We start from the raw sequence: 8,867 nt of genomic DNA, 5'->3' as shown, positions 1-8,867 counted from the left end.
TGAGAATCAATGAATCATATTTCATCTATGGTGGTTCCCATGAACACATATCTGATTAACATTTATAGTCCACTTAGCACTGAGTACATCTAGGTGATGATTATAGGGTGAATTATTTGGACTTCCCAGGAGGTCATACATCCTAATAATGTACTCTAAACCAGACATGCTTCACTATGACATTTCATCCAAATCAAGGCCACTTAGCTTACTATCCCATAGGAAAAGTGTTATTCATATGTTATTCCTTATGAATCATTTATCATAGAGCTCCTTTAGTTCATCCATTGATGAGTAGAATATAATTCAAATGAATAAATTTTCCATAAATACCACATAATTGAAGCTTGATAAATGATTATAACTAACATACTAACAAAAAAGCCTTGCATTTTCATGAATGTGATTAACAAATTGTGAATTCTATAATTTGACATGTATATGCATACACTAAAAAAATTAATCATTTATTTCCAATCACTTTGAATGTCTAGCCAAAGTATATCTCATTTAACTATTTCATTTTCACATATATTCATTTTCTTTTTATTTTTTATATGGAAAAATAATTTGATTTGAGTATAAGTAAAATAGTCAAGGCTTTTCATGTAATTGTGATGTGTTTATTAAAGACAAGTGAGAATGAAACCTTCTACTTAGTTTATCGTTTGATGAATGTATATTGAAATAAACTATGTTTTTCTATATGGTAGAAAATTGTTTAGAATAGTCATTTATTTTAGAAGAATTTCTTTAACAAGTTCTCTATAGGTATTTTTGGTCTTTATATATGTTGTGACATTTCTTGCATTGGGATAATTATACCTTTTTCAATTAATAAGACCCTTATCCTCTCAACTAAAAAGGGCCCCTCAAACTTAAAGCTTTGAAATCCTTGAATATGAAAAAGTGAGCAAAGTATGATTGAGTGACTCTTTCAAGTGTACCAACCACTCAAATGTTATGATACTTCTAAAATATTTGATACAAACAAAGACTTACTCAAATGTGAAAATTAATTTGGATCTAAAAATGACACGAAATTGAGACTAAAATACACTTTATAGTTCTACACATCTTTGTAGCCTTCAATTATCAATGATATTCCCACATCAAAGATAATTCAACAAAAATCTAGCTACGGGATCCAAGTGCTTCCTAACTACACTTTATAGCTTACTTTCTATTGTGAAATTTTAACAAAACTTGCATTCCGTTCAATTTTGATATCTATTTATATAGCATCCCTATTGTATATATATATATACCTATCAACATGTCTATTACACAATTAATATGATCACTAATTAATAATAATAATTAAGTTACCATGTATAGCTTCAAGAATCAACTATATGAATATTTTTGCTCGACATTTCGGATTCAGTTGATTCTTGAAACTATACCAACGAACCACTCACATTCACCAAAAAGAGATAAATTTACGATTAATTCCAAATAGTTCGGAGAACATTGGAGAGGAGTACATGTAGACCGTTACTTATACCAAATAAAATAATACTTTGTAACAATTTCCAAGACGACTCCATTTATGAATGATATAGCTTATCAACAATTGCACGTAACACATGCACACCCTTACTTTTTGCGCAAAAAGCCCCCTTCAATATTCCACAATTCCTTAGAGTATCTTCAATTCGCTGACACTCGTAGTTCGTAAAACTCATTCTACGAACTACCATTGTAATTATCCATTCTCCTTGTCGCACCTGAAATCTAGGGTAGAAAATTTTATTCACCTCTTCTACCGGAGAAGAACTATCGACCTTTATCACAAAGCAAACAATGAATCCAACCATTGGCCTGTCGCCACTAGTTAGTGCATAGGTTTCAAATTCAGAAAAAGAGAATTGGTTTGAAGTTGACTCTGCTCCATCCACTGCCCTTCCAATCAAAACTGCGGGACAAAATAGCTGCACATTCTGAAATAAAAGACAAAATACTCTCAGTTCATCGTCAGTAATTTCTTTTCAATTAAAAATCACTTAACTTACGTAAATATAGACTGTCTTGTAAGAACGGAAGAAAACACAAATCTGATGACCAATATTCAAAAAACACACCAAATTGATATTTACGATTCCCTGATAAAAAGGAGGATTGAAATAATTACCTTCAACTTACGAATGGAACTCCGTATTAGTGCATTGCTGCAATAACAGAGACTCATATTGTGTGATACATTCCATTCTTCGATACCTGATATGTTCTGGAGCTTCTCACAGCTGTGAATTGTAATGCTCCACAAATAGCGCAGTCTGTCAAGATTCGGCACCTCTTCAAGCTCAGGACAATTTATAATATGCACCTGCCTAAGCTCAAAGTTACCAGACACACTTTTCAAATTTTGACAACCATCCACTTGAAGACGTTCGAACTTTCCACATTCATCAATTATGATCCTCTCCAGGCAACTCGGACCTGCGAAAATTGGTAATTTCGCAAGCTTCGGACAGCCCCGAATGCTGAATTCTACAACTTCTTCACAACCAAACTGCATTGTTTTCAAATTTTGACAACCTTCTATTTCAAAATAATTCACCTTTCCATTTCTATGGAATGTCATTTTCTGGAGACACTTCATACCACTGAGACACAAGTGATCAAACTCTAGCTTCCCACAATCACAAATTTCCAGTTCTACAAGATTTGCAAGATTAGACAGTCCTAACACACTCTTCAAATTTTGACATCCATTCAATTGAAGAGCTTTGAGCTTTCCACATCCATCAATTATAATCCTCTCCAGGCAACTTGGGCCTCTTATTGGCAATTTCTCAAGCTCTGGACAGCCCCGAATGGCCAATTCTACAAGCTCTTTAAAACCAAACTGCATTGTTTTCAGATTTTGACAACCATCAAATTCAAAATATTTCACCTTTACATGTGTATCAAATTTAATCCTCTCGAGACACTTCAGATCACTGAGACACAAGTGATCAAACTCTTGCTTCCCACATCTACAAATTTCTAATTCTAGAAGCTTTGCAAGACTTTATATTCCGCACACACTTTTCAAAATTGGACAACCATCCACTTGAAGACATTTGAGCTTTCCACATCCAGAAATTATAATCCTCTCTAAGCAACTTGGGACTCTAAAAAGGAGAAAGTTTTCAAGCTCTGGACAGCCCCGAAGGCTTAATACTACAAGCTCTTCACAGCCGAACTGTATTGTTTTCAAATTTCGACAATCATCCACTTGAAGACATTTCAGCTTTTCACATCCATCAATTATAATCCTCTCCAAGAAACTTGGCCCTCTAAAAACTGGCAATTCTTCAACCTTCGGACAGCCTCGAATGCTAAATTCTACAAGCTCTTCACAGCCAAACTGTATTGATTTCAAAATTTGACAACCATCCAATTCAAAATATTTGAACTTTACAAGTGTATCAAATTTAATCCTCTCGAGACACTTCAGACCACTGAGACACAAGTGATCAAAGTCTTGCTTCCCACAACCACAAATTTCCAATTCTACAAGCTTTGCAAGATTAAATATTCCTAACACACTTTCTAAATTTTGACAACCATCCACTTGAAGACATTTGAGCTTTCCACACCCATCAATTATAACCCTCTCCAGGCAATTTGGGCCTCTAAAAATTGTCAATTCTTCAAGCTCCGGACTGCCCCGAATGTTTAATTCTACAAGCTCTTCACAGCCAAACTGTATTGTTTTCAAAATTTGACAACCATCCAATTGAAGACATTTGAGCTTTCTGCATCTATCAATTATAATCTTCTCCAGGCAACTTGGGCCTCTAAAAATTGGCAACCGCTCAAGCTCCGGACAGGTCCGAATGCTTAGTCCTACAAGCTCTTCACAACCAAACTGTATTGTTTTCAAATTTTGACAGCTATCCAATTCAAAATATTTCACCTTTACATATTTATCAAATGTCATCCTCTCGAGACATTTCATACCAGAAAGACTCAAGTGATCAAACTTTAGCTTCTCACAATAATAAATATCCAGTTCTACAAGCTTCAAAAGATCAGATATTCCTAACACACTTCTCAACTTTGTACAATAACCAATTGTGATCCTTTCAAGACAGCTCGGATGAGCAAGCCTTAGCTCCTCAAGGTCTGGACATTGAGTAATCCTTAATAGGACAAGATTTGTAAGATGAGATGTTCCTGTCAATCTTGTGAGTTTATCACAATATACAATAGCAAGTGATTTTAAGGTCTTTACACTTCTTAAATTCACTTCCATAAGATTTCCCATATATTCAAGTGTGATCGAGTCAAGGCTGGGATAGTGAATTCCACTAATTAATATCTTGGATACAAAATATTCACCGCTAATCACTAGCTTTTCAAGGCTTTCTAAGAATCCATTTTCTAAACTATCTGAAATTCCTGATAAATCTGGAAACTCTTTCAAAGAGTTTTCATAAATCAGCAGCTCTTTCAAGCGGGAAGGTGCCTGAAATTCAAGATAAAATTTGTGTAAAGACTTCAATGATTTAAAAAAATAGTTCAGAGGCAACCATAACATAAGGAATTCCACAATACAGTTTTAAGGGAATTTAATTTCTTACATAGAATATCAAAATACCTCTATGTTATTCTCCCGCAACGTGTTGAGCTGTCCAGAGTGGATTTCTAGATGATGCAAATTTTGAAGAGGAATCCATGAAGGAATACTTGATTGTTCCGTGGAATTCCCCTCGAGCTTGAGCCATAGCAAGGAAGCTGACGTCTCAACACAATTATGTGATTGGCCTAAAAAGAATGTAACTTGAGAACCAATGGACTTGTCAAAAATGGAGTGGAAACACCTCATATTGGTTTGGGTGAGGACATTTTTGAAACCCATTAAAGCCTGCAGACACAGAAGAATCTCAATTTTCCATTGATATAGCTAGTCACAAGTTAAGATTTGTAATATTACAGTATTAAGAAGAAATTTGAGAGGATAACAGACATACCGAAGATTTCAGATCTTGAGGACGCCACAGGCGTTGGGGAGGGCTGAGCTCAAGTGCCATTTCTCTTCCCAAGTCCCTCAGGTGGTCATGCATTCTCAATAAAATTACATCTCCCCGAATCTCGTTGATTTCTTCCACAAGGCATTTATCTTTGAGTGTCTCCAGTGCATGTTGAGCATTCCACCCTGATGCCTCCCATACTCTTTCGGCTGTACCCTTAGATCTGCCCACAAAAAAACAGGCAATATCCATGAAAACCTGTTTTTGTTCATCATCCAATGCCTCAAAGCTTATTTTCAATCTTTGCTTTACATCTCGAGGCAGCATCATTCTAGCTTTAATCAATTGTGACCTCCAATAACTGTGAGCTCTACCATGGACATGTCGGCCGAGAACCTGGAGAGACAGAGGTAACCCTCCACACACGTCTACGAATTCATTAACCACTGACTCGTGCCCGGTACATGGATGGGATTGGCCAAAGGCATGCCAACAGAAGAGTTTCCTCCCGTGGTTTTTATCCATTCCTTTTAAATTATAACCAACAGTTAGCCCTGAGGTAACAAGCACCCCGACGTCCCGGGTTGTCACAATGACCAGAGCTTTGTTTATGCCAGATTTTTTTAAGATATCCCTGACCAGTAGAGCGTTTAACTGTTGGACATGATCGATATCGTCGACAACAATTAGGAAGCTTAAATGCCCAGGGCTCCTTTGTAGATTATCTTTGAGATAGCTTATTCCTTCTTCCGTACTTGTAAAATTCAGATGATGTGTGTCAAAGAGATCTTTGAGAAGCTTAAGTTGCAAATAAGGTAAGTTGCTTCTCGCAGATGCTTCTCGCACATCAAACAGAAAACTTGCTCTAGAATAAGTAGACATCTTTCGGTTAAACAATTCTTTTGCAAGAGTTGTTTTGCCCGACCCACCCATTCCAAAAATGCCAACTACCACAACCTTATTCTTCACAGTCTTCAGTCTAAACTGGTTTTCAAAATCTTGTACAAGTTCTTCAAGGCAATGCCTTTCAAAATCTTCCACAAGGTTGTTAAGCCCCACTGGATATTCAGCAACATGAAAACATGTTTTCCTTTTTACCTCTTCTTGCACTGCTACTATTATGTTTTTGCAGTCACTGAATCTTTATAAAACGAAAGAAAAATTACATAAGAAAATAGTTAACCTCATTTAAAGGAACAAAATACTTATACAAATTACAACTACCAAAACACAGAAATGTTACCTGTCAAATTCTTCCCCAGCTATTAATGAAAGTGACTGAAGAGCTTCTTTCCACTGGTTGTGCTTCTCCAGGTACCTGCCCTTTTCTTCATATTTCTTGAATGCATCAGCGTATGCTCCCTTTTCAATGTGGCGGAGGTCACTAGGCTTCACTTCATAAAACACAGGAATAATTTTGGCCTGGCTGTCTAACATGAGAACCAGCTCAGCCAGGCACCAAGGTGACTCTGCATATCTTTTGGAAAAGATGGCTATGTGTACCTTAGCAGAGCGGATGGCAGTCTCGATGGTAGAAGGAAAAGAATTTCCAAGTTCCTTCTCTTCCTTATCAAGAAACGCCCGTATTCCCAACTGCTGAAGACAGTTGTAAAGCTGAGTAGCCAGAGTTTCTTTGACATCGGGGCCTCTGTGATTTATGAAAACATCGAACAATTTTGTAGATTCAGAAACCTTTCTTCTTTTGCCAGCAGGTTCTATTCCAGAGGAGACATTAAATTCCTGAATTTGCCGATGAGATGATGAAGAAGATGCCATTGATTCCAACGTTAATCACCCGTTGAAAGAAAGACGGACAGAAAAAAAGCAGGGCGAAACAGATTTGCTTGCAGTATGCAGAAAGAAATACGAGTTAATGTCAAAAGAGGAGGGCAGAGTGAATTATATTTAATTCATCGTGCAAGCGAATTCAGGCGAGTTAATGTCGAAAGAACGAGTTAAAGAAGAGTCACGAATACGCTTTGAAATAGTCAAGCGCCCACCTGTGAGAGAAGGTTCAGTCCTTTTGTCAAAACATCGAAAGGGAAAGAGGGAACGAAAATGATTAGTTCCGTTTAAAGGCGAACGTATAATTGGGAGACTTGAGTGCGTTTGGAACCCTTTCGCTGCCGTGTTGACTGGGATAAATAAGGCAAAAAGATTTCCTGCAATATATAATGTTTTGTAGAAAATTAGAGATGTTATAATAATTTCATAGAAGAAAAAGGTCTACGAATTGTAATTTTTAATAGTTGAATGAGAATATTTATGTTAATTTTATTTAATTTTAAATGTTTATGTTGATAAAATGGTTTAATATATTGATAAATAGTAATATTTTTATTTTATTTATCAGTTTTTATTTATTCTTATTTTTTTATCATTTATATTTACTTTTTTATTTAAATGTATTCTATTCTTATTTACACATTTTCATATATTCATTATTTATTATGCTTATATTTGCACCTTTATTCATACATTCACTCATTTATTTTAAAATCAGAGCTTTCTTTTCTAGATTCAATTTTGTATCACACAAGATCAATCTAAAGTCAATTAGGAATAACCATTTAAATCAAATTTATAAATTCATATACTTTCCTACAAATTATTCTAAATCAACTTGATAGACATTTTACATGATTTATTGTTACATCTTGATATTTAATAGTATTCTTTCATATGATTAATAAACAAAACACATAAGAAAATGTATCTACATTGCTATCAATAATAAAATTGAAAATCAGTGCAAACATTATACCATACTTTCTATTCTAGACATTTATGAATAAAAGAAATGTTAAGAGACCTTATACTATTATATTTTTAAACTAAGAATAAAAAGTAAAGTAATTAAATACTTTATTTACATGACATCATAAGAGAGATGATTTTATTTTTGTACCTTATATTTGTCTCCCAACATTGTTTCAAAATAGAGTTGCTTTCAACTACTATAGATGCTTCTTTTCAAGTAGCATCAATACTATTTTCTAAATATTTTTTGAGAAAGATAAATGAAAATTTATTATTTTATATTTTAGTGAAACTTCTATCTTTTTAACTTCACCCATAGCACTTCTATATAATATAGATAATATTTCTGATTTTTTTAACTGATCAGAATTTTATTAGCGCAATTTCAATGACGAGCTGATACACTGCAAAGGTTACAGTGAGGAAGCAAAGCATCAGACATTTTATTATTTTTAGGCTCAAAGACATCACATTTTGTTTACTTTTCCTGCTCTTTGTCCTCCTTCGAAGGTTTTTCACGCTCTTTCACTTGTTATTACACCCAATTAGCGTGGTTTTCGCTCAGCAGAATACTTTGAGTGGAAAAAGAGACGTGAACAAACACAATGGGTCATACCTAATATTCTTCCGAGTTTGTCAATATGTATGTTGAAGACAAATATCTTAGAATTCCGACGTACGCGTTATATGTTGCCGTGTCAAGGCTGGCATCCCTTACATATCATTTTTGGAGGAACAAGGAAGTGGGCACCTTAATTAGGACGTGTTTCCTACTCTTCCACATAATTTCGGTGGTGTCAACACATCAGTGCATGTCACTTTTAGTATGTTTTGGCCATTTCGGCCTGCCATTCCCCACAATTTCCGTCGTGTAGCACAGTTTGTGCTCAGTAAGATAATTTGGTTGGCGAAAGCTTTACGCAATATAGAATGCGATGTGAACACCCATGATGGCGCTCCAAAGCGGAGGTCCAGAGTTTATAATTTTGACTTTAAGATTTTTGGAATCACCTTAGACGCCCTAGACATTCAACTATTCAAAACTTGAACTATCTAAATAATAAAAGATGAAATCTACACCACCAAAATACATAGTAGAGCAAAACTCTAGACCTTGTGATATTATAAAAGTTGCAAGATCTG

At 35.1% G+C, this 8,867-nt stretch overlaps 1 protein-coding gene across 2 annotated transcripts; it reads right to left on the bottom strand.

The window, feature by feature from the left end:
• Positions 1 to 1,522: 1,522 nt before the first annotated feature.
• LOC131056212 (disease resistance protein Roq1) lies at positions 1,523 to 7,079 on the bottom strand. Of its 2 annotated transcripts, none has more exons than XM_059207955.1 (5): positions 6,208 to 7,079; positions 4,965 to 6,105; positions 4,592 to 4,858; positions 2,135 to 4,459; positions 1,523 to 1,943 (listed from the first exon to the last, which is right to left on the bottom strand). In XM_059207955.1, the coding sequence occupies exons 1-4, from the start codon at positions 6,738 to 6,740 to the stop codon at positions 3,017 to 3,019; spliced, it is 3,384 nt and encodes a 1,127-aa protein (XP_059063938.1). In that variant the 5' UTR covers positions 6,741 to 7,079; the 3' UTR covers positions 1,523 to 1,943; positions 2,135 to 3,016. The 2 variants fall into 2 exon arrangements, with proteins under 2 accessions (XP_059063938.1, XP_059063939.1); XM_059207956.1 differs by having other exon boundaries at positions 2,146 to 4,459.
• Between the last annotated feature and the right edge of the window lie 1,788 nt (positions 7,080 to 8,867).

This window comes from Cryptomeria japonica, chromosome 7 (assembly GCF_030272615.1).
Source record: "Cryptomeria japonica chromosome 7, Sugi_1.0, whole genome shotgun sequence".
In the NCBI taxonomy this organism is placed as follows: Eukaryota; Viridiplantae; Streptophyta; class Pinopsida; order Cupressales; family Cupressaceae; genus Cryptomeria; species Cryptomeria japonica.
This window is presented reverse-complemented; position numbering and strand designations above follow the sequence as displayed.

What these genes read in the sequence shown, in the direction of transcription:
- LOC131056212 (XM_059207955.1), bottom strand. Translation starts at nt 6,740, where the DNA reads ATGGCATCTTCTTCATCATCTCATCGGCAAATTCAGGAATTTAATGTC. An exon ending in GCTGGGGAAGAATTTGACAG is followed by an intron (nt 6,106 to 6,207) that starts GTAACATTTCTG and finishes CGTTTTATAAAG; the next exon opens with ATTCAGTGACTGCAAAAACA. An exon ending in TGCGGGAGAATAACATAGAG is followed by an intron (nt 4,460 to 4,591) that starts GTATTTTGATAT and finishes CTTGAATTTCAG; the next exon opens with GCACCTTCCCGCTTGAAAGA.